Source organism: Saccopteryx bilineata, chromosome 2 (assembly GCF_036850765.1).
Source record: "Saccopteryx bilineata isolate mSacBil1 chromosome 2, mSacBil1_pri_phased_curated, whole genome shotgun sequence".
Classification (NCBI taxonomy): domain Eukaryota; kingdom Metazoa; phylum Chordata; class Mammalia; order Chiroptera; family Emballonuridae; genus Saccopteryx; species Saccopteryx bilineata.
In genome coordinates, this window is record NC_089491.1 from 323,677,224 (window position 1) to 323,702,702 (window position 25,479).

Consider the following 25,479-nt stretch of genomic DNA (forward strand, 5'->3'; position numbering starts at 1 on the left):
AGGCCAGACTTTAGGAAGAATGTTGATAGTAAAGAGTGTTAAAAATAAAAATATTTTATTGAGGAGAATGAAACAATCTTGACTGGAAGTTTTAGGTTTATCAGCTTTAAGTTATGATTCAGAAAAGGGACATAGATGTTATTGAAAAATGGTCCAAGAACAAGGATACATACCTTCATATTTGCCTTGCATTTACCGTAGACTTGAAAAACGTTTTGCCTTATTTTGGCCTCTAATACATTTAAGCAGTAGTGGCTCAGTAAAACTTATTTGTAATCATATCAGTGGCCTCCCATGGTCTATAAACATATCACGTTTGAGTAGTTAACATATTAATTTGTAACAGATTAATGTGTTCCAGGCACTACACAGGACAAGGGAGATATAAAGATCTATATTATGCTTACACCATCCTCAACAAGTTAGTCTCATGAAGGGAATAAACTAGCAAACAAAGTGTTAATGAGGTAACATTCATTTAACAGTTTAAAAAATAATTGAGTGATGATTATGTGTTGTGCTCTGTGGTAGGCACAGGGGTTACAGCAGTAAAATAAACTCTGCAGTGTTTGCCCTTAGGGAACTTCCAGTCCTGTGGGTTTGGAGATAGGAGGGACTGGAAGACAAGTCCTAGTGACAGCTGAGGTGGAAGAATAGGAGAGAATGGGGCTCACAGAGGAAAATTAAACCGAGATTCTAGAGCAGGGGTCCCCAAACTTTTTACACAGGGGGCCAGTTCACTGTCCCTGCCGTTGGAGGGCTGGACTATAAAAAAAAACAAAACTATGAACAAATCCCTATGCACACTGCACATATCTTATTTTAAAGTAAAAAAAACAAAATGGGAACAAATACAATATTTAAAATAAAGAACAAGTAAATTTAAATCAACAAACTGACCAGTATTTCAATGGGAACTAAAAATAAGACAGCCCCCGTCTTTTGGGGGTAAAAGTAATATAAGACAGGGTCTTATAATAGGGGAAACCTGGTGTGTAGTAATGTGGGGGGAGACTTTTGGGCAAAGGGAGGTTTTAGGGGCCATTATGTTGTTGTACACTTGGGGGAGAAGGGGGGCCATTGTACTGTGTAGTAATGGTTATAGTGCTTTGCCTTTCTTCCTACTTCTGCTGTTATTTCACACTGCTTCTGGTGATGTGCGGCGCCACAGCTGCAGACCGGATGTGTGTCATATGATGCACTTCAGGAGCTGTGAGACGTGCATCCCCCATCACCGGAAGTAGTACTGTACATGAGCGACACCGCGCTTTGCTCCCGGCCACATACTGTGCTCCTCTCACTGACCACCAATGAAAGAGGTGCCCCTTCTGGAAGTGCGGCGGGGCCGGATAAATGGCCTCAGGGGGCCGTAGTTTGGGGACCCCTGTTCTAGAGACTCACATATGCAATTTATGTGAAACTATTATAATGCATTTGAGGTTACTTGGAAATGGAGTTCAGGTTTTATTTCACAGAAGTTACTAATTTTCTTCATTGTGACTTGGCACCTGGTTGGTATTGGTGCAAAACCAAAAAATTCATGACCAAATCATGACAACAGGAGGATTCTTTTAAAAGTGGAGAGCTGCTGGATTATGATGGTTTCATCCAGTGTGAGCTCCTGCAGGGTTCAAATGGGAGAGAATCTGGCTCAGTGTGTCCTTCGTGGTTTATGTTCCTAAAGTGTGTGTGGAAGCAAGAGATCATGACACTTTGAGGTCACAGTAATTCTTAAATGCTTATAAAAATGATTTTCACTAAATTATAATGATTTGTGTTATAATTTCTGCTTTTAATGACCTCATTGCAAAGGTGACCATTTGGAACTCATAAAGTGCTTATTAGGATCAGGTAAAGACTCAATCATTAATTATTGTGTGTTTTGCTGCAGGGATGAGGTAGGGCTGGGGGGAGTGAGCAATTGGAATATTTTGTGGACCTTTATTTACCTATATCTTGTTTATGTGAAAAACAAAAATATATAGATGAAGTAAAGGGCATTAAAGGTAAGGCTGTTGCAGTAGAGTCTTATTTCCTTGGAAAACCTGGAGCCGGTAGCTGTCTCCATCCGCTGCCCATGTCAGCTCCGTTCTCTTGGGGTTCACAGTGGGGATGAGTGCTGGGTAAGCAGCTGCTCTCCTCCTGTGCCTCTTAGGAGTTTCACTGTCAGTCATGTCAAGGCTCCAAGATAGCATTAATGTTTTTTTTCTTCTTTTTTTCCAAGTGAGAGGAGGGGTGATAGAAAGACAGAGTCCTGCATGTGCCCCTACTGGGATCCGCCCAGCAAGCCCCATCTGGGGATGATGCTTTGTCCATCTAGAGCAGCGATTCTCAACCTGTGGGTCGCGACCCCGGTGGAGGTCGAACGACCAAAACACAGGGGTCGCCTAAAGCCATCGGAAAATACATATTTATTATACAATACATCCGATGGCTTTAGGCGACCCCTGTGTTTTGGTCGTTCGACCTCCACCGGGGGTCGCGACCCACAGGTTGAGAACCGCTGATCTAGAGTCATGCTCGCAACCAAGCTATTTTTAGTGCCTGAGGCAAGGCTCCACGGAGCCATCCTCAGCACCTGGGGTCAATGCGCTGGAACCAATGGAGCCATGGCTGTGAGAAGGGAAGAGAGAGACAGAGAAGTGGGGGGAGGGGTAGAGAAGCAGATAGTCGCTTCTCCTGTGTGCCTGGGATATCCACAAACCAGGCTAATGCTCTACCACAGAGCCAATGGGCCAGGGCCTGGAAACTTAAATCTTGATTTATACAATGTGTTTACATACATACACTTCCCCTCACCAATTGGGGAAGAAATAAAGATGTAAATTTACCGTTTAATGCAATAATTTGCGATTTGTTTTTCTAGAGGCTGAAATAATAACAACAGAAGATAAAAAAGGTTAAAATGTCACCAACTAACCAAATTCCATACAAAGATTGAAGGTGGGAAATTGTCTGCAGGTGGGAGGTCTGAACCTAGTATACTTCTGCTCTCTGACTCCTCTGAGGGATGATCCCGTGAGTCGGTAGTGTGGCAGTATAACAGGAGCAGAGACAAATTGGACTGAAGAGAAGGCTGAGCTAGTGAAAAGGAGTGTGGATCTCACTGACCATTCGGGTAGGCAATGCAAGCAGAACCCTAGAACCAACATCATCACGACTTACTTTAAAAATCATCAGTCTTGTCTTCCTGACACAGCGTGTCTCAGTGTTACCCTGGGAGTATTTAATTGTCCTCATCTGAAAACATTTCCAAGGTCGCTGCCGACTTCCTTTATTCTATCTGTGAATCTGTGATAGCAAAATAAGCAAATGAATAAACATCCTCAAATAAACAATGTTGGACGTGAGATTATACTGCATTTTTTAACTTTGGGGAACGTTGCCTCAAGGCAGTGGCTGGAAAGCAGGTGTCAGAGAGGACTCTTTTTTTTGTATTTTTCTGAAGTGAGAAGCAGGGAGGCAGACAGGCAAGACTCCCACATGCGCCTGACTGGGATCCACCCAGCATGCCCACCAGGGAGCGATTTGCGACCCCTCTGGAACGTTGCTCCGCGGCAACCTGAGCCAACCTCAGCCCCTGAGGCAGAGGCCACAGAGCCATCCTCAGTGCAGGGGCCAACTTTGCTCCAATGGAGCTTCGACTGCGGGAGGGGGAGAGAGAGACAGAGAGGAAGGAGAGGGGGAGGGGTGGAGAAGCAGATGGGCGCTTCTCCTGTGTGCCCTGGCCGGGAATCGAACCCAGGACTTCCATTCGTCTGGCCAACACTCTACCACTGAGCTGACCAGCCAGAAAGGATTTAATAAGCAGTGAGATTTGTACTCTTAGTGAGGAAAATATAAGCTATTTGGATGTTGAACAAAGGCAGATTAAGGTCGGTTGAGGCCCCAGGCGCAGAAGAAAGTATTGGGCCCCTTTAAAAAGAGAGACAGGAAAAATAAAAATACATGTTAACCATATTTTTAAATAAATAAAAAATATTATGTACAATTAATGTTAAAATTGCACATACAAAACCAAACTTGGTGTCATTAGAAAAAAAAGTATAAAGTTGGGATTTTGTGGGGCCCTTCAGAAGTCGGGGCCCAGGGCACATGTCTGGTGCACCCACCGTTAAATCTGCTTCTGATGTTGAAGGTCCTAAGAGTCTGGCATGTGCTTGCCCTATGGTGGCTCATACCAGACAGATCCCTGATTCCGCAAGCAGAGCTTTTCCGAGGATGTCTGTCCCCGTAAGAGCAGTGTCATCCCCACACTGTGAGAAACACTGTTCAGAAAAACCACATAGCTTTGACTCTAGATGTTGAGTTGATTCCAGATGCTGAGTTAATTCCAAAATGAAAACTATGACTCGAGCCCTGGCCTGGTAGCTTAGTTGGTTAGAGTGTCGCCCTGATGCTCCAAGGTTGCAGGCTCAGTCCCCAGTCAGGGCACATATAAGAGTAGACCATTGAATGCATAAATATGTGAAACAATAAACTGATGTCTCTCTGTCTGACTGTCAATCAATCAAAACAAATTTAAAAGAAAAAGAAAACCATGGCTCAGAAAGGATGTGGCAATTTTGTGGCCAAAGGATGGAGACACCTGTTAGAGCAGGTGTAGTCAGCCTTTTTATACCTACCGCCCGCTTTGTATCTCTGTTAGGAGTAACATTTCCTAACTGCCCACTGGCTCCACAGTGATGGTGATTTATAAAGTAGGGAAGTAACTTTACTTTATAAAATTTACAAAGCAGAGTTACAGCAAGTTAAAGCATATAATAATAATTACCAAGTACTTTATGTCGGATTTTTGCTAAGTTTGGCAGAATAAATCTTAATAACACAACTTACCATAGTTAAATCTATCTTTTTATTTATACTTTGGTTGCTCCGCTACCACCCACCATGAAAGCTGGTATGCTCACTAGTGGGTGGGAGGGACCAGGTTGATTACCACTGGGTTAGAGAGTGTGTACTTTAGGTCCTATTGGTGGTGTTCGAACAAACCAGGTGAACAAAGAGCTTCAATAAGAGATTCAGAGTTCTGGAAAAAGAAAGGGAGTACCAAATAGATGGGATAATTATAAAACAAATATCAGCAAAGTTAAGTCAAATATGTGGGAGCTATCCTTGTATCACTCATGTTTAGCATGTTTTGTTCCTACCTTACAGAGAAGAGGCAGAACTTGTTTTCCTTCTTTCTCTCTCAGCTACCACAGGGCGTACTTCAGACTACTTCCCTGCTCTGTTCTAGTGTGTGACTGTCTACAGTCACAGTAATAGTGGTGAGGTCTAACAGCCACACACGTTCCTTTCTGTAAGATTTTACAAATGCCAGCCAGTGACCCAGTGGCATATCACTGTGAAGTCTTAAGGCCAGTCCATTTCCCCTCTTCCTTATTTTCTTGGTTTCAAATATATTTCTTATTGCCAATGGAAATAAAAATAAGAAATTTAAGAGCAATGGTGTCACTTGTCTTTCAGATTCATAAAGAGTTCCTAAAAGTTAACTAATAGGGATACAACAACTTTATAGGGAAGGTAATCATCCTATCTTTCTAGTCAGGTGTTTCAGCTATAATCTATTTTGTGCCTTTTATTAGTGAATTCATGCATAGATAGAATAAAAATCAATTTAATAGCATGAAACTGAACACTGTGAGGCTGCTTTTCTTTTTTTCTTACAGGGACAGAGAGAGAGTCAGAGAGGAGGGATAGATAGGGACAGACAGACAGGAATGGAGAGAGATGAAAAGCATCAATCATTAGTTCCTCCTTACGACACCTTAGTTGTTCATTGATTGCCCTCTCATATGTGCCCTGACTGTGGGCCTTCAGCAGACCGAGTAACTCCTTGCTCGAGCCAGCAACCTTGGGTCCAAGCTGGTGAGCCTTTGGCTCAACCCAGATGAGCCCGCGCTCAAGCTGGCGACCTTAGGATCTCGAACCCGGGTCCTCTGCATCCCAGTCCGATGCTCTATCCACTGCACCACAGCCTGGTCAGGCTGTGAGGCTGCTTTTCTAAAGCACATTGGCATGGGCTGTATCACCATGCTTTGTTTCTTCTCTGCTAGCTGTCAGGATGGGTGGGATATTTTGTAGCATTTCTTGTTGTAGCATTGTAGCATCTCTCACTTAGCTGAGTTTCTGAAATACAAGTCATGTGAATGAATTAGGTATATCTGTTAAGTGGCCTTTCTGTGCCAATGGTACCCATTTTTTAGTTTATTTACAATACTATCACCATTACTACTTTTTCTGTATTCATAGTAGTTCCAGAAATTGGGTTGCTTCTGGGAGATAAGAAAAAGGAATTTATTTATTCACTTTTTTTGTGGGTGTGCAGACACACACACATACAAAAGAGAGAGACACAGAGGCAGACAGGGAGGGAGAGAGATGAGAAGCATCAACTCATAGTTGTGGCACCTTAGTTGTTCATTAATTACTTTCTCATATGTGCCTTGACCGGGGCCTCCAGTTGAGCCAATGACCCCTTGCTCAAGCCAGCAATCTTTGGGCTGAAGCCAGTGACCATGGGGTAATGTTCTATAATCTCACGCTAGAGCCAGTGATGACCCCACGCTCAAGTCAGCGACCTAGGGGTTTCAAACCTGGGTCCTCAGCATCACAGGCCAATGCTCTATCTACTGTGCCACCACCTGGTCAAGCAGCAAAATGCAATTTACATAACTTCTGCATGTCATCAGTGCACAGGCTATGTAGTCTTAACCACTTGCAGTAGCCATGCAGGCATTAGCATGTTTGAAAGGGCTTAGAGTGTCAAAGTCAACCTGATAAGAATTTACATTTCATTATTGTTCTAAGAGTGAAAAATCAACATTTGGGAATACTTTCCTAATTGATGTTTACAGTTAATTTCTCTATATTGTCTTTCTTTTTCTTCCTTCCTTCCTTCCTTCCTTCCTTCCTTCCTTCCTTCCTTCCTTCCTTCCTTCCTCCCTCCCTCCCTCCCTCCCTCCCTCCCTCCCTCCCTCCCTCCTTCCCTCCCTTCTTCCTTCCCTTCCTTCTTTCCTTCTTTCCATCTCTCTCTCTTTCTTTCTTTCTTAAAGGGCAACAAGTGTTTGTTTGGGATCAAGGTATAGAATTTGTAGACACAGATTCAGGCAGAAACCCAAAGAATGTCCCAATTATTAGGTGAAAGCAAGGGGTGTTTATGAGAAAAGGAAATGAATGATTACATAAGGAGAAAATATTTCTGTTGGTACTAACAAGCTGAGCTGCTCTTGGTGCTATAAAGATGAGTTACTGATTCTATCTTCCGATAGAACCCACAGTCAATCCTTTGGTTAAGATGTCTGTTTTCCTGCTGGATTTACAAACAATTATTTGTAAAACAGTGTAGGTTTTTAGCCCAATCCAAGGGTCTGGCTCAGTCAAAACATTTAAGGAACAAGATGTTCAAGGTGTTTATGTCATTTGTCATAAGTATGACTAAAAGGCATTTTTTACAAAACATAGGTACATTTATTTTAACTCACAATTCCGCCCTGCACACTTCCCACATCTTCACTCCCTCTGTTGGTTTTCATGCAGCTTGAATAGGGTCATCTCTGGAATTGGCAAACTAGCTCCCTCTGTCCCAGTATGAGCTCCAGCTTCTCCTTCTCTAAAATGGTAGCAATAATATTCTCCTTCTAGTAGGAGTAGCGTAAAAATTAAAAAGAAGAAAAATCTGACTAAAGCACTGTAGAAACATGGTAGGTTATCTAGATATCCATCAGTGTGCTGTCATTGAAAATGGCAGTAGAACTAGGGAAACTTTTTTAAATGTATGATAACTTATGTGTTTATTGCCATTTTATTATTCATATTTTGTTTTTTTCTTTTTCTTTTAATTAAAGAAGACCCTTTAACATTTCTTTTAACACTGGTTTATTAGTGATGAACTCCTTTAGTTTTTTCTCGTCTGGGAAGCTGACAATCTTATGGGAGCTTTCTTGTGGTAACTAGCTGATTTTCTCTTTGTCTTTAATCTTTGGCATTTTAATTATGATGTGCCTTGTGTGGGTCTCTTTGGGTGGATCTTGTTTGAAAGTCTCTATGCTCTCTGAACTTATATGTCTATTTCCTTCACTAGGTTAAGGAAGTTGTCATTATTTTTGAAAATAAGTTGTTAGTTCCTTGTTCTTTCTCTTTTCCTTTCAGCACCCCCCTGGTGCAAATATTGGTGCGCTTGAAGTTGTCCAAGAGGTTCCTTATGTTATCCTCATTTCTTTTGATTTCTTTTTCCTTTTTTTCTGTTCTGACTGGGTGTTCTTGCTTCCTTATATTTCAAATCACTGGTTTGATTTTTAGCTTCATCTACTCTACCATTGATTCCCTGTAATATATTCTTCATTTCAGTTAATGTGTCCTTTATTTCTGATTGGTTCTTTTTTATGATGAAACTCTCACTGAGTTCAATGAGCACCCTTATAACTGGTGTTTTGAACTCTGAATGTAGTAGATTGCTTGTCTCCATTTTGTTTAGTTCCTTTTTTCTGGAGTTTTGTTCTGTTCTTTCATTTGGGACCTGTTCCTTTGTCTCCTCGTGTTAACTGCGTCCCTACATTTTTTTCTGTATATTAGGTAGAGTTGCTGTGTCTCCCAGTCTTGGTAGAGTGACCTTATGTGTAAGTATCCTGAGGAGCCCAGTGACACAGCTTCCTCAGCCATCCAAGCCTGGCACTCCAGGTGCGCCCCCATGGGTAGATTGTGTGTACCCTGCTATTGTAGTTGAGCCTTGATTGTTATTGGAACCTCAATGGGGGGATTTACCCCCAGGCCAAGTAGCTGCAAGGACCGGCAGTGACCACAACTGAGAATCTGCTCTGCAGGGCCAGCCCCACAGAGCAGGACTTGTTTCACTGAGGCTCTGATGCCCGCTGAACCCACCCCTTAAATGTGTGAGTTGTGGAGGTGATTGGTTGTGTAGTGTTTGGCATGGTGCGAAGCTGTCCACTGGGTGAGGTAGCTCCAGGGTCTCCCAGGAGATGTAAGCCAAGGTCAGCTGCTGCCTGTCTCCTACTCAGGCTCCACCTGGCATGAGCTATAAGGTGATCTGCAGATGGCTGCTACTTGTTCTGAACTTGGAGGTGCCTGGGAGAGGCCAGGCTGTGAACCAGAGCTGGCTCTAATGCTGGACCTGGGGCTACTTAGCAAGGGGTATGGGACATGCTGAGGCCAGATACTGCTTGTTCCAAGTTTTAAAAAAGTAAGCAGCATAAGGCAAGACAGGCCATTTGTATGCCAAATCTGCTGGAGCATGCTGGGTGGGCCTGCATATTGTTTGGGGTGGGGCCTCAGGATCACCAGCACAGGGTGAACAGTGACAGTCAGGTTTCTGGAGACTCAGATATGGTGCCCACCTATAGGCTCTTTGGAGTGATGTCTCAGCAAAGGAACAAGGGCCCCTGCCAGCACTTTTGTCTAGGAGGAAACTGCCTTTCTAGCCCTTGCTCTTAAGCCAGACAATTCAGTGCCTTCCCATATGGCCCTGGCATCTTTCAAGCTGCTACCCCTGCTCTAAAGCTCAGAGCAGTTGAGTCCAAGTAAGTTCACATGTGTGGGCCCTTTAAGGGGAACTGCCTGTGACTCTAGGAGCCTTGTCTCCCTCAGCCTCAATCCCCACTGGCTTTTATGGCTAGAAGTTATAGGGACTTCTCTTCTCAGCACTGGAACCCTAGTCTGGAGGTCCTGGTGTGGAGCTAGGATCTTGCTCTTCAGGGGGACCTCCACAGCTGAGATATTTCTCCAGACTTTTAACCACCACATGTGGGTGTGGGATCAGCCCATTCTGGATCTCCAATCCTCTTACCAGTCTCAATGTGGCTTAGTCTTTATACCCTTGGTTGTAGGACTTCTATCTGGCTGGATTCTAGGTGGTTCTGAATGATGATTGTTCTGTAGATTAGTTGTAAGATTGATACGAATGTGGGAGGATGTGATTACTGCATTACCTATGGCGCCGTCTTGGCCAGAAGCCTTTGTGTCGTTTGTCTTAGTAACAGCTTTATTGAGATATAAGTTATATACCAAGCAATTCACCCATTTAAAGTATACAATTGAATGATTTTTAATACATTCCAGAGATGTGTAACTATCACTATAATCAATTTTAGAATACTTTTATCACCCCCCAAAGAAACTCCGTACTTTTAGGCAATTATTCTCTATTCCTGCTCCCCTGTACTAGGCAAATACTAATCTACTTTCCATCTCTATAGATTTTGACTATTCTGAATATTTTATGTAAATGGAACAATGTGGTTTTTGTGAGACCGGCTTCTTTCATGGAGTGTAGTTTTCATGATCCATCCATGTTATAGCATGGATCTGTACATAATTTCTTTTCATTGTTTGTAGGAATATACATTTATCATTGAGCAGTTGATAGATACTTGAGTTGTCTCCACTTTTTTTCTATTATAAAAACGCTGCTATGAACATTTATGTACAATTTTTTGGTAGAGATACATTTTCAATTCTTTTGGGCATATGCCAAGGAGTAGAATTGCAGCATCTTATGCTAACTTTATGTTTAATATTTTGAGGAACTTTCAGACTGTTTTCCGAAGTGGCTGCATCATTTTACATTTCTACCAGCAGGGTATGAGTTTCCAATTGTTCTACACATTATAGTCTATCTTTTGATTGTAGCCATCCTCTTGGTTGTGAAGTGGTATTTCATTGTGGTTTTGATTTGCATTTCCTGATAGCTAATGGTGTTGAGTGTCCTTTCATTGTTATTTGTTTATTTTCTTCTTCAGAGAAATGTGTATTCCAATGCTTTACCCAATTTTAAATGGGGTTGTTTTTTTATTACTGAGTTATAAGAGCCCTTTTATATTCTAGATAAAAGTTATCAGATGTATTGTTTTTCAAAAATTCTCCCATTCTTTGGGTTATTTTTTTTTCTTTTTGTCCTTTGAAGCATAAACATTTTTAATTTTTATGATGCCCAATTTATCTTTTTTTTTATTGTCGCTTGTGCTTTTGGAGTTATATCTCAATGTATACTAGTTTTAAAAAGTTAGTCCTAATATGACAAATATGATACAAAGGTAGGCTTTGGCATCACAGTCCTGTTTTCTTTCTTTTTTTTTTTTTTGTATTTTTCTGAAGCTGGAAATGGGGAGAGACAGTCAGACAGACTCCTGCATGTGCCCGACCGGGATCTACCCGGCACGCCCACCAGGGGCAACCCGCTCTGCCCACCAGGGGGCGATGCTCTGCCCGTCCCAGGCGTAGCTCTGTTGTGACCAGAGCCACTCTAGCGCCTGGGGCAGAGGCCAAGGAGCCATCCCCAGCGCCCCGGCCATCTTTGCTCCAATGGAGCCTCGGCTGCGGGAGAGGAAGAGAGAGACAGAGAGGAAGGAGAGGGGGAGGGGTGGAGAAGCAGATGGGCACTTGTCCTGTGTGCCCCGGCCGGGAATCGAACCTAGGACTTCTGCACGCCAGGCCGACGCTCTACCACTGAGCCAACCGACCAGGGCCCTGTTTCCTTTTTAATACTAACTCTTCCCTGGATAAATTATCGAATGTCCTAAGCCTCAGTCACTCATCTGTAAGATAGAGATAATAATAGGACTTAATTCTTGAATTGTTGTGGAAATCAGATGAAATACTTAAGAAATTTGCAAGGCTGTGGTAATACTCTGTTGTTAGCTATTACTGTTGTTATAATCCCAATAATAATAAGCTCTAGTGCTCTGAAAGTTAAACTAAAGCCAAGAAGTTTATAGGAAGATGTTTGTAGTAACATACAGTTATAATGTTTTATAGACAACATTGAATTTGGTCCCCATGAAAACCAGGTACAGTAGTCGTGGTAGTTATTTCCAGGAAGAGCTGCAGCTGAAAGACCTTAGAAGAGTATTTTTCAAGGTCACTTGGCTGGGAAATGATAGAGACAGGGTTAAAACCTGGGTTTGTCTTTTTTTCTTAAAATTATTAGTTTTTTCATTTACAGATTTGTAGTAAGACTAACATGACTGGGACTCTGTGGTCTCAAAGTTGAAGTATTACCTAGACAACCATATCAAAAAGGGGGAAAAGGGGATATTATGGGAAATTATTGTTGATAGTAAACATTATATGAGAATCATGGAGTTAGAATATATTTGACCAGAAAGTTTAGGTTCTTAGATAACCTTAGCAAATAATGAATTTAGTTATATGTAGCTTGTACTTTAAACAAAACAAACTTTTCTATTTCTGAAGTTACACATACTCATTGTTAAATATTGGAAAACATAGATAAGCTTAAAAGAAAATATCTTTCCAGATGTGTGCTTAATATACTTACATTCCTAATACAGAAGTGTCTTGTAAAGGGGGCAGATAGATTTTCTATTTAATGTTTGGATTCATTAAACATGAAGTTAAATTAATTCACATTAGGATACCTGTGAGGTTCTAAACCCTGGACTTCCAGAAGAGGTTTCAGAATTGGTCTGTGATCTGTTGGTGAGCAGCAAATAATTCTTTCCATATCTTCTGAAATTTATGAACTACATTTACTTTACTGTTTACTAATCTGGAGAAAAAAAGTAAACTATGATTCTTTTGGTATGTTAGAGCCTCAGGAGTAATTAACTCTGAATAGAAATATGACTGATCTTTTCATTTCTTAAAATAATTTATTGACTTTAGAGGAGAGGGGAAAAAATAAAAAGAGAGAGAGAGAAGCAGGGAGAAAGAGTGAGAGAAAAACATTGATCTGTTTGTCCACCCACTTATGCCTTCATGGTTTGATTCTTGTATGTGTCCCCAATGGGATTGAACCTGCACCCTTAGCATATTGAGAATGATCTAATCAACTAAGTTACCTGGCCAGGGTGAAAAAATAGCTGCTCTTTAACAAGCATGTATTTCCTAAAGTGACTGAAGTGGTTATTACTTATAAATTTACCATTTTGTGGATAAGCAGCAAATGCTTCAAATACCTGTGGAAACAGAGGACTGGGACTCATCAGCCTGCCCCTGACTCCACTGCTGTGCTTTGGGTGCATTCTTGAAGCCTGCAAGTTTTACCCTGGATGTCTGAGAGCTAGATACCACTCTTAGTTTTATTTTCACTGAACTTCATTAGAAAAAATACATCTGACTATAAGATAACATCGAATCTACCGTATTTTCCCATGTATAAGACACACCTTTTTCCAAATAATTTGGGATCTAAAAACTGGGTGCGTCTTATACAGTGGTTATCAAGTCATTTAAGAAGTGTGGCATTTCAAATGCCATAGATGGAACTGAGGATGAGGCAATACATGAAGGTGTGATTCATCATCAGACCCAGATGAGGATAAGCTAATGGATGGGAGTTTTGACAGTGATGAGGAGTTGTATGAATTTTATGGTGAATAAAACTTGAGTTCAATAACTTTATTTAATACATTTTTCTTTCAAATTTTGGGCCCCAAAATTAAGGTGCGTCTTATACATGGGAGCACCTTATACATGGGGAAATATGGTAAGTTGATAAAACAACTGTGATATTTGAAGTATTAGTTATGAGGTTTTTAAAAATCCATATTAGAGATGAGATGATTTCTAGTCAAGAAAATTTTTCTCATCATAGCCATTTGTCTAAATAACTAAAACAAAGTGGTAGAGCTATGCTGCAAGAATTTGAGGTTTATTGCCACCTTTTGTTCTAATGAGTCTCCCTCTTTTCTCTGAACAGCAACATTTTCTTTAGTTAGGACTCTCCAGATTATTTTGGCTATTTAAATCTCACAGTAATTATGTTGAATGATGAGAAAACCTCTAGTGTTCTAAGTCTGTCTACATAAATTAGAGTAATTTCTACTTAGTTCCTTAAGTATTAATTATTTCACACAAAAAAAGGAAGATGGCTATTAATCTTTGAATGTATAAATTTGTTAATATTTGGTAGAAGGGTCATGCAACCAGGAATTTGAAGTTGCTACTTTATTTCCTTTGGCTAGTTAAATAACAAGTAATGTTAACTACGGTGGAAGCCTGATTGTTGTATATACAAAACCATTTTGAACTAACAGATCTGATACCTGACCTTCATCTGAAATTCTAGTAGATGGAAATGTCAGATACCTCTGTTGGATTAATAAAACCCAAATGTCAGATGGAGAAATGATATAAAGCTTTAATTATGTGCTTTTAAGAGGATAGATTCCATGAAAATCAAGGCCTTAATAGTGACTATAATTGAAAAAATTTTTTATTATAAGGAATCACAAGTCACTCTGCACTAAAATGGAAAATTTGTCCTAAGAAATGAAACTAATTAAATACAGTTACATCTTTGTGTGCGTGTGTATTTTAAAAATAAAGTGATAATATTTTTTCCTCAATAAAACCCGAAGCCTCTCATTGTTAAGTGCGCAGAATAGTGTATCCAGGGTACTAAACTTTTGTTTTTCAGAGTCAGCTTAAAACTGATAAATTATAAAACACCGTATACCCTTAGGTATCCCTGTCTTCCATAATTACTGATTAGCTAGTTTCTGTTAGAAATAACCAGAACTTTAAAGTTACTTAAAACCAACAGTTTAAAGTAGACCAATATATAAATTTATTATCAATTATAGTGATTGCTTATGCATGAAGGAAAATGACAAGATCAATTAGAAGCAAGAGGAAGAGATGGTGGAAGCAAATTTGAGGAAGAGGAGGAAGAAGCTTTATTGTTTTTGGTTATTCAAGGTGGACCCGCTTTGCTTCATGAAACACCTGTACACGCATTCATTTCTAATGGAAGAAACACTAACATAGAAATCCTGACTGGGCATTCCTAAACTCTATCCAAGTATACTTAATCTCAGGATTATTCAAATGGAGTGCTAGCTGGAGTTGTACAGTAGCTAATATTTCATTAAGTGTCTAATTGTGGATACCTGGGAATTTTGGTGTCTTGGTTTTGCTTTTGTATTTCTAAGACTAGCTTAAGTTATGCATGGACACTTCTCGATATGGCAGAAATTTCATTCAACTTTACTGCTTTAACCTCACAGAATAAACTCTTTTGCTAAGATAACTCTGATAATTGCCAAAGTTAATTGATTTTAGTTCTCATGATTTATCTTAAATCAAATTTCTATTTCAGAATACAAATCTAAGCTTTGCTGTGGTGAAACTGTCAGGAAATACTAAACTATATTAATAATTGTAAAGGGCTTTTTATGGCCATTATTATTATTTTTTTTTTTCCTGAAGCTGGAAACAGGGAGAGACACTCAGACAGACTCCCGCATGCGCCAGACCGGGATCCAGCCGGCACGCCCACCAGGGCTACGCTCTGCCCACCAGGGGGCGATGCTTTGCCCCTCCTGGGCATCGCTCTGCCGAGACCAGAGCCACTCTAGCGCCTGGGGCAAAGGCCAAGGAGCCATCCCCAGCGCCCGGGCTATCTTTGCTCCAATGGAGCCTTGGCTGCGGGAGGGGAAGAGAGAGACAGAGAGGAAGGAGGGGGTGGGGGTGGAGAAGCAAATGGGCGCTTCTCCTATGTGCCCTGGCCGGAAATCGAACCCGGGTGCCCCGCACTCCAGGCCGACGCTCTACCGCTGAGCCAACTGGCCAGGGCCTATGGCCATTATTTAAATGCACCAGAGTTTATTATTCACTCATTTACTGATGGACACTTGGACTACTCTGAAATTTTGCCTTTTGTAAACAACTCTATAATGAACATAGGGGTGCATATCTTCTTTCGAATTAGTGTTTAGAATTTCATAGGATATATTACTAGGAGTAGGATCGCTAAGACAAAAGGCTGTTCTATTTTTAATTTTTTGAGGTAACTCATTTTCCATAGAGGCTGCACCAATCTGCATTTACACCAACAATGCATTAGGGCAGGAGTCCCCAAACTTTTTACACAGGGGGCCAGTTCACTGTCCCTCAGACCGTTGGAGGGCCGGACTATAAAAAAAAAACTATGAACAAATCTCTATGCACACTGCACATATCTTATTTTAAAGTAAAAAAAAACAAAACGGGAACAAATACAATATTTAAAATAAAGAACAAGTAAATTTAAATCAAGAAACTGACCAGTATTTTAATGGGAACTATGGGCCTGCTTTTGGCTAATGAGATGGTCAATGTGCTCCTCTCACTGACCACCAATGAAAGAGGTGCTCCTTCAGTACGTGCGGCGGGGCCAGATAAAAAGCCTCAGGGGGCCACAAGCGGCCCGCGGGCCATAGTTTGGGGACCCCTGCATTAGGGTTTCCTTTTCTCCACATCCTCACCAACAATTGTTTGTTAATTTATTGATGACAGCCATTCTGAAGGTATGAGGTGATATCTCATTGTGGTTTTAATTTGCATTTCTCTGTTGATTAGTGAAGTTGAACATCTTTTCATATTTCCATTGTCCATCTCTGTATGTTGTCTTTGAGAAGTAAGGTATCTATTCAGGTCCTTTGCCCATTTCTTAATTGGATTGTGTGTTCTTTTGGTGTTGAGTTTTATAAGTTCTTTATAAATTTTAGCTCTTCATCACTTATCAGATGTACCATTGGCAAATATATTCTCCCACTCAGTGGGTTGTCTTTCCATTTTGTTAAGGGTTTTCTTTGCTGTGTAAAAGTTTTTAACTTTGATGTAGTCCCATTTGTTTATTCTTTCTTTTGTTCTCCTTGCCTGAGAATATATATCAGAAAAAAATATTATTATAAGAAATGGCTAAGATTTTACTGCTTATGTTTCATCATTCTTGACCCATTTTGACAAAACAACAGCCACATGAATTCAAAAGTACTGGTGTTTTATACAGATGTGTCCCCTGAGATTTGAAATTCTGGTATTTATTATAAATAAGTTGACTTATGTTATTCATATTCATTTCTCCACCCTCTTCCACATGCCAGAAGATTTGAAATAATTACTGATTCCAAATTTCTGTTAAAGACCAAATCATGTAAATATTCCTTTCTGTCCTCTTCACTTTAGCTGGACTACAACAATTTTGAGGAAAGGATACAGACAGCGCTTGGAGTTGTCAGACATATACCAAATCCCTTCAGCTGATTCTGCTGACAATCTCTCCGAATCCTTAGAAAGGTATGTTCATATACACTGTTTATTAGTTGGAGAGTGAAGTTAACATTAATTACTCAGATAACAGGCCTATCAGAGGGCTTAATTTGTAAAACAGCATATTCAAAATAAGAGCATCTTATTTTCTTGCTGAAGTCTTGATCAGTTAGGAATTAAAGTGAAAGGATAAAAGTAGAATAACACTTTCTTGAGAAATCACTATTTTTCTGAAAAATACATATTTGAATTCTGAGAAGTTATCTGTCTTTTAAGAACATTATATTGATTTTGTAAAGACTGAAATAACATCTACGTGAAGCATATTATATATATTCACCTCAAAAATCCTAATATGTGACTATAAATGAAACCTTAAGGTAATTAAATAGCTATTGGATAGCCAAGAAATATAAAATTTCATAATTTTGAGTATATATTGAATGCCAGGTATAGTGTCTCTTCTCAGCCACCATGGAAGAAAAGCATTATTATCTCCATCTTACAGAAGAACACACTGTAGCTCATGGAGCTGATGTAATTTGCCAGCTAATGAGTGATGGAACCATGATTCTACCCCTACGTCTGCATTCCCGGCCTCCCCAGGTTCTGTGTCCTCATTGCCAGAAGACCTTTTTCTAAAAGTATTGGCTAGAATCCTTTGATTGCCAGAGAAAGAAACCTACTTAGCTAGCTAAGTAAAAAAACAAAACAAAAAGAAGGAATGTGTTGGCTGATGTAGTCTAACTGAATGAAGGTCTAGGTAGAGACTAACTTTCGGGACTCAATGGAACCAGGGACTCAAATGCCACCTGGTGGCATATGCCTTGTACTTGCTTTATTTTCTCAGATGAGCCTCCTCCATGCAGCGGGTCCTCAAAACTCCTCCATAATATCCTTACGGACCACAGCGAACAGAGCCCTTTCTCCTAGGGCAGATATGAAAAATTCCAGAGACTCTTGAGTCACATGCTCACTCCTTGGACCAACCACAGTCTATAAATGAGCTAGGTAGGGCCTTATGCCAATAGCACAGGGTCTGATACTGAACAAAAGGGACACAGGAGAGGGAGTTGCCAAAATAAAAATAAAAAGTAACTAATGTCACCCTGTGATATTTAATTTTCTAAATTAAAAAAAATTATTGCACCAAAATAAAGTTCAGTAAACTTGAAATTTGTTTATTTTCATTGAAGTCATTTTTTTCTTTGGTATTTTTAAGGTAAAGTAAGATATTCAACTGTTTTTTTTTCTTGATTTTAATAAAGAATTAAGCTAGTAAGAGTAGTAAATTTAGCCCTGGCTGGTAGCTCTGTGGATAGAGTGTCAGCCCAGAGTATGGAAGTCCTGGGTTCAATTTCTGGTCAGGACACACAGGAGAAGCAACCATCCTCTTGCTTCTCTCCTCTCCCCTCTTCCCCTTCTCTCCCTTTTCCTCTCCTGTGGCCAGTGGCTTGATTGGTTTGAGCATGGCCCTGGTCTCTGAGGATGGCTCAGTTGGTCCAAGCGCATTGGCCTCAAGCACTAAAAATAGCTTGGTAGTCAAACATCAACCCAAGATGGGAGTTACTGGTGGATCCCAGTTGGGGCGCACGCAGGAGTTTGTCTCATTATCTTCGCTTCTCCCACTTGAAAAGAAAGCAAAAAGAGCAACAAATTCACATTTTCAAGATCATGAACCAATGCTAACTTCTCCTCTTTGACTACAAATTGTTTAAGTCCTACCAGTTAAAAAAATTTCCCAACCTTGCCATCCCCTTAGATCAGAGGTCCCCAAACTTTTTACACAGGGGACCAGTTTACTGTCCCTCAGACTGTTGGAGGGCTGGACTATAAAAAAAACTATGAACAAATCCCTATGCACACTGCACATATCTTATTTTAAAGTAAAAACACAAAATGGGAACAAATATTGATACAATTTTAAAATAAAGAACAAGTAAATTTAAATCAACAAACAGACCAGTATTTCAATGGGAACTATGGGCCTGCTTTTGGCTAATGAGATGGTCAATGTGCTCCTCTCACTGACCACCAATGAAAGAGGTGCCCCTTCTGGAAGTGCAGCGGGGGCCGGATAAATGGCCTCTGGGGGCCGCATGCAGCCTGCGGGCCATAGTTTGGGGACCCTGCCTTAGATCATTACCCCATTTTTTTTCCTTTCATAACTAGTATTTCTCTGTTTTCCTGGTCTCTTCACTTCTTTACCTTTTATTTACATCTCAGCTCCCTAAAATATGGTTTCCATGTCTGTCATGTTCCTAAAACCATACTGATCAGGTCACCAGAGGCCTCTTAATTGTCAAATGTAATGACATCTTCCTACATGATTTCAGTTTTGAATATGTCTTCCCATCTTGCAACCCTTTCTTTGACTTTTTCATCTGACCCTTCCTTTGAAGGAGAAGCTGGGTCTGCCTCCATATTCACTTTATTAGTTGCTGAGTGATGTGGATGGAAGGCAAGGTCCCCGAGTGTGAGAGAAAGAGTGGGAAGAGGGTAGGGAGGGAAACAGATAGGATTGGGTAATGCGGTATTGTAGATAGTAGACTTCTGGGGGAAGCCATTGTTCATGCACAGATACCACCAAGCTTGCTCTCAAATCTCAGTTATGTGCTCTTTCTCTGAAGTAACTTAGAACTACCACCTGTTATAACAATAGATTGATAGTTATGAGAATAGCTCTTAATCAAATGCAAAACCTTTATCTAGTTATTTATCTAATTCTTGTCTTTAGTTCATGAAACTCCTTGTCTCTGTAGAGTTTAAAAATAAAAATGGGCCTGGCCAGTTGGCTCAGTGGTAGAACATCAACCTAGCATGTGTATATCCCAGGTTTGATTCCCAGGACAGGAGAAGCAACCATCTGCTTCCACCCCCTTTTCCTTCCACTCTCTCTCTCTTTTTACCTCCCACAGCCATGGCTTGATTGATTCGAGTGCATTGGCCTCAGGCACTGAGGATGGCTCTGTCCAGCCTCCACCTCAGTTGCTAAAAATAGCTTGATTGCCAGTGGTCCCAGATGGGCTCCAGATGGGGGTTGCTGGGTAGATCACGGTGGAAACACATGAAGGAGACTGTCTCTGTTATCTCCCCAATAGTAACATTTAGAGCTATATTTTATCCTCTTGGGAAAAGAAAGAGAGCTTTAATTAATAGAAAGTAGCGGCAATAACTTAAATGTAGTCAGCTGATAAACCTATAGCATTTAAAAGAAAATAAAACATTTATTTGAATATCAACCATTTTCAGACTATTTAATTTATATTCCTACTAGAAAATATAGAATTTGATTCTGTTCTAATTTTTCAAAGGTTTAATTTGGAATGACTTTAGTAGCTGAATATAAAGTCTGATGATATTTGTTTCATACTCCTACATTTAAAAACAAAGCCTAACAAGTTTTTTTAATGTTAAACCACAGAAAAATCCATCTGACTCTTTATCTGGTTTTTGATTTGATGGTTAAATTATGTAAAATTTACTGCGCTTCTAAACAGGTGAACATCAAGAGGTTAAGAGGGAAAAATTAAATATTTGTTTATTTTTCACCCTGTTCAAAACATAGCAATGTGTATTTATAAGTCACACTTTATATGTCTGAATTTTGTGTTGCTTTTAAGAAGCTCAGGACCTTTCTCTAACAAATGTTATATGACACTTTTATGAGGTCAATGCTCTGAAATTTGGTGGAGCATTGAATTCTGCCAAATATCTGAGTGAGTGTTAGTGTTGGAAGGTCTCCATAAATTTTCATCTCTTTAAGTAACTTGGTTAATCTGCTTGGATGTACTTGTGTGAGTAAAATTATGTTAAGGGAACAATCAAAATTTTTCACAGTTACCTTATTAGTCCTATTTTTTATTCCTTTGCAGAGAATGGGACAGAGAGCTGGCATCAAAGAAAAATCCCAAACTCATTAATGCCCTTCGGCGATGCTTTTTCTGGAGATTTATGTTCTATGGAATCTTATTATATTTAGGGGTAAGGATCTCATTTGTCAGTTTATTATGGATTATTATTTGTAAGTTTATAATTACTAAGTTAAATTCAGCCAATTACATATATGGGTGTGTGTAATATTTTGAAATCGCATCTGCATGCTGAGTTGTTTCAAGGGAAAAGAACAGAATTAAAATATTTGGCAGTGAGGTAACTCTCATTTACTTAATCTTGTACACCTTATGATGTAAAGCGAGCACCAAGCCTGAAAATCCCGGCTTTCCAGTGCTTATGTGCCATCCTGGACGCTCCTGAGTAGGTGTCAAATGTGACCCTGAGCTATTAATTTTTTACATCACCAGAACCTCGCTTTGGATCCTTGATTGTAACCTATAAAAGGCAATGACAAATTGTAAACTTAATTTGGTCTTCAAGAAAAAGTAGTGCACAAATTTGCTTTGGAATGTGAAGTATCGTCTGGGTGTACTTGTACCTGTATTGATCTTCACGCTCTGCAGAGTTAGTGCTGCCCTAATGTCTACAAAAGGGATGCCATACAAGTTGCATTGTTTTAAGAATCTGTAGTTCAAACACAACAGGAAAAATACATTTAAAATTTTATCTTGACAAAGATGACCACTTCTATGTCCAGAACGTTTTGGGCTACTCTAAATAATCTCTTGGAAAAGTGCCTCTGGCTTTGAAATTATCTATCTATCTATCTATCTATCTATCTATCTATCTACCTATCTATTTCTATAAAAACTTGTAACAGTTTGGGGGTGAAAATATTTTGTTCATAAATATGAATAAGATAGCTGAAGACTTAATTATCTTTTTTTTTTTTTAAAGAATGTCTTTTTTTTTTAATTTTTCTATTTATTCATCTTTAGAGAGGAGAGAGAGGGAGAGAGAGAGAGAGAGAGAGAGGAGAGAGAGAGAGAGAGAGAGAAGGGGGGGAGGAGCTGGAAGCATCAACTCCCATATGTGCCTTGACCAGGCAAGCACAGGGTTTCGAACCGGCGACCTCAGCATTTCCAGGTCGATGCTTTATCCACTGCGCCACCACAGGTCAGGCAAGACTTAATTATCTTTAAGATATCTTTGAGGCAGTATTTCTCATGAGAATACTCAGATCTTTGAAAAACAATTTGATACATACCTTCTGGCTCTATTGACTTAATTTTTAAAAATATGTTTTGTTAGTTGTTTAATGACTATATTCTATAGATTTTAATTATTGTATAAGGGTACAATTCACTCTGGTTGTATCATATAAAAATGTAACATTCTCAATAAATCATTGTTGGATTGAAGTAAATGATACTTCAAACAAATGTTTTTACCACTAAGACTGTGGTGAAAGTAACTATAGTCCCTAGTCATATTCTCCATCACACGCTGCTCCTGGTGACAACTGAATAGAAGAAGCTGGAAGAGAGGCCTAATTATCAAGCCCCTTTATTCTCTGTTTGGCTTGTGTAATAATTTATCCACCAGCCTAGAAAGATCATGTAAACAACAGCACACACCTAAACATGAATGTTTAGATGATACACAAACATTTGTAGAAGTTATTTTTTTTTTGCCCTGGTATACACAGAACCAAAAATAAACATGATATAGTTTAATATTTATTGTACATAATCCATCCCAGGTTCAACATTAAGCCCTTTATGCAGATTATTTTACTTGATTCTCCTAGTAAATCCACAGAGCAGACATTACAGAAGAGGAAATTGAGAACCAGGGAAAGTATATAACTTTCCCAAAGTCATGCATACTGTAAATTTGAGTGATAGCCAGGTCTCTCGCCCCAAAGTCTATGACCCTTCAACTACACCAGATTATACTTGCAACATAACTATTTTTATAATGGTTGTATTTAGGTTCTCAACAGAATGCTGACTCTACCAGTCTTAGGTCTGCTGAGTTTCTTTACACCTTCTCAGGAGACACAGGTTAAATAGAAGCTTAAAGGTTGAGAGCTCTTCCTCACCTCAGGGGCAAATCTGAAGAAAATTCACTGCAGAAAGCAAGATAGGGGGAACCAACTGGAATCTTCTCACTTACTTATACTTAGGGAAGGAACTGTGTAAAATCCACCCAAGACCCAGTATTGTTGACGGTGAAATGTATAAACAAAATAAACACCTAGGAGAATGGAGCGGGTATAGAGTTTAAAAATATCTCAGCCAAAGGAATCTTAAGTCCCTTGGTGGGTGGAGTAAAGGGGAGAGGAGCTGTTGAGCTAACCTGAGCCCTGGGCTACAGGTGTGTGAGTGGTGTGTTAGAAGGGCAACGTTTGTTTGCACCAGCTCAGCGTCTGCAGATAACCAACAGAATCCTGGGGAAGGAAAGAATGGATGGCCTAGCGCCTGAAGTGTAAGGCGAGAAGGCACGGAGAGGAACCCTAACAGGTGCGGTGGGGCAGTGTGGCGAGGCTGCAGGTTTCCCACCCTTGTCACAGAGCAGAGACCTCGCTGAAGCCATGAAGTTTTAAGTAAGGGAAAGTGTTGAAAACTGTGAGTCTTAAAGAACTTAGAATACCATTGAGCTGGTTAAAATGAGTTCCGCTGTTCTGAGCTCTTTATTTTTATTTTTTTGTATTTGTTCACAGGAAGACAACAAGGGGAGAAAATTTAGCCACAATATAATAACACCTCTATCCTTTTAAACAAATTATATCAATGCCTCACTCTTTACAGTATTTTTTTCAGGGCATTGCTTCTTTCCTCTGTGTGTCACATCTTTTTTTTAATTAATTTATTTTTTTACAGAGACAGAGAGTGAGTCAGAGAGAGGGATAGACAGGGACAGACAGACAGGATGGGAGAGAGATGAGAAGCATCAAGTATCAGTTCTTCATTGCGCGTTGTATCACCTTAGTTGTTCATTGATTGCTTTCTCATATGTGCCTTAACTGTGGGCCTTCAGCAGACCTAGTAACCCCTTGCTGGAGCCAGCGACCTTGGGTTCAAGCTGGTGGGCTTTTGCTCAAACCAGATGAGCCTGTGCTCAAGGTGGCAACCTTGGGGTCTCGAACCTGGGTCCTTTGCATCCCAGTCCTATGCTCTATTCACTGCGCCACCGCTGGTCAGGCTGTGTGTCACATCTTGGTAATTTTTACTGCACTTGATCTTAGCCAAAAGGCTGAGAAGCGATACATCTTGGTAATTTTTAAGTTGCATCAAATGAGCAGGGATTCTTGAAGTTGCTCTAACACTACTCTTGGTAAAAGGTAGACATACTTTCAAAATATCCTGTACATTCTTAGTTCCTCTAAATAGGTTAATTGTGCTATAATGTTTGATTGGTTTCAGGACTGATAGAAACAGCACTATAAAATTTGCTGTTGACCACGGGAGGTTGAGAAAAAAGGAAATGTCAGCATGAAGGAGTTTGTCTTTCTGCAATATTGATGTAATTTTAAATCATATGAGCTACAGCCTCTCATTGCTAACTATGTACTTGTTTTTTCTTCATTTGACTCAGTGGCCAGATTTCAACATTGCCTTTAACATCTAAGACTCCCAGAAGAGAAACTGGCTGTTGAAAAACTGAGTGTGAGAGTCAGTTAAGGATAGGTAGAGAGAAGCCAAGTGGATGGAATTGTGTAAGCAGATTACTGAGAGAAAATGATTATCACAATACATTTATTATGATAAGAAATTCAAAAGTGTTCACTCAGAAATACTCTTAATTCCTAGGCAGCTCTGGGCATATTTCCATCATCAAATTGCAAGACATGTCAGTACAACTCGGGTCAAATTGCTTGTATTCACTAAACCCTAAGAAGTTTAAGGGCATAAAGGAGAAGTCCTAACACTCGTGTTGTTAGAGTGCCCAAGTCCCACAGTCTGTATTGCAAAGGGAAATCTTTGCCCCTTATGATTTGACAAAGACATTGGGTAGGTGTTTGAGTCCCAGCACATTGCTCAAGAAGGAAGAGTGTTTGGGGCATTCTGCACATAAGAAATCCTGGCTTAGATGCTTGGGCTTATGTATGTCTCTTTTACCTGAATATAGCTAGCTCTGGTAAATCTTTTAGATACCAGTCTTGTAGGATTTATTTTTCAGATTTCTCTCCCACCCCTACAATCCCCAATATCTAGCTCCCTCTTTAACACCAGCAGTGACTTTTACATGGTCCATTCCCTACATTCACCCCGAGCCCTGAAAATATCCCCTGCCATCACCCCCATCTCTAACACACGGGCTGCACTTGCTAGTGCTACCCATGGCATTCTATACTTTCCCCAGTTCCTGCGACAAGAAGAATTGGAAATTCCTGGTTGTCCAGCTTTCTTGGAAACATAAGGAAATTTTACTTCAGTTTGTACAACACCAGTAGCCCCACCCCAGATAATGTGATTCGGTGGGTCTAGGATGGGCCGTGGATAATAAATAGTATTCTCTGAGCAGGCTCCCAGGTGACTCTGATTCAGGTGGCGAGCATCGTGGTTATCACTGAATGCATTTGACTTTGGCTAGACTCTAAGGTGAGAGGGCATTGGGGGTGGT

The 25,479-nt window shown here is 40.1% G+C and overlaps 1 protein-coding gene across 2 annotated transcripts in view; it reads left to right on the forward strand.

Annotated features, from left to right (window-relative positions):
- The window catches only part of CFTR (CF transmembrane conductance regulator), a 193,768-nt gene that overhangs the window by 21,493 nt on the left and 146,796 nt on the right, over positions 1 to 25,479 (forward strand). For both annotated transcript variants that reach the window (XM_066262171.1, XM_066262170.1), the window contains exons 2-3: positions 16,930 to 17,040; positions 20,889 to 20,997. In XM_066262171.1, coding sequence (XP_066118268.1) covers positions 20,968 to 20,997 — 30 coding nt within the window. In that variant the 5' untranslated portion in view covers positions 16,930 to 17,040; positions 20,889 to 20,967. The remainder of the gene's footprint in view (positions 1 to 16,929; positions 17,041 to 20,888; positions 20,998 to 25,479) is intronic.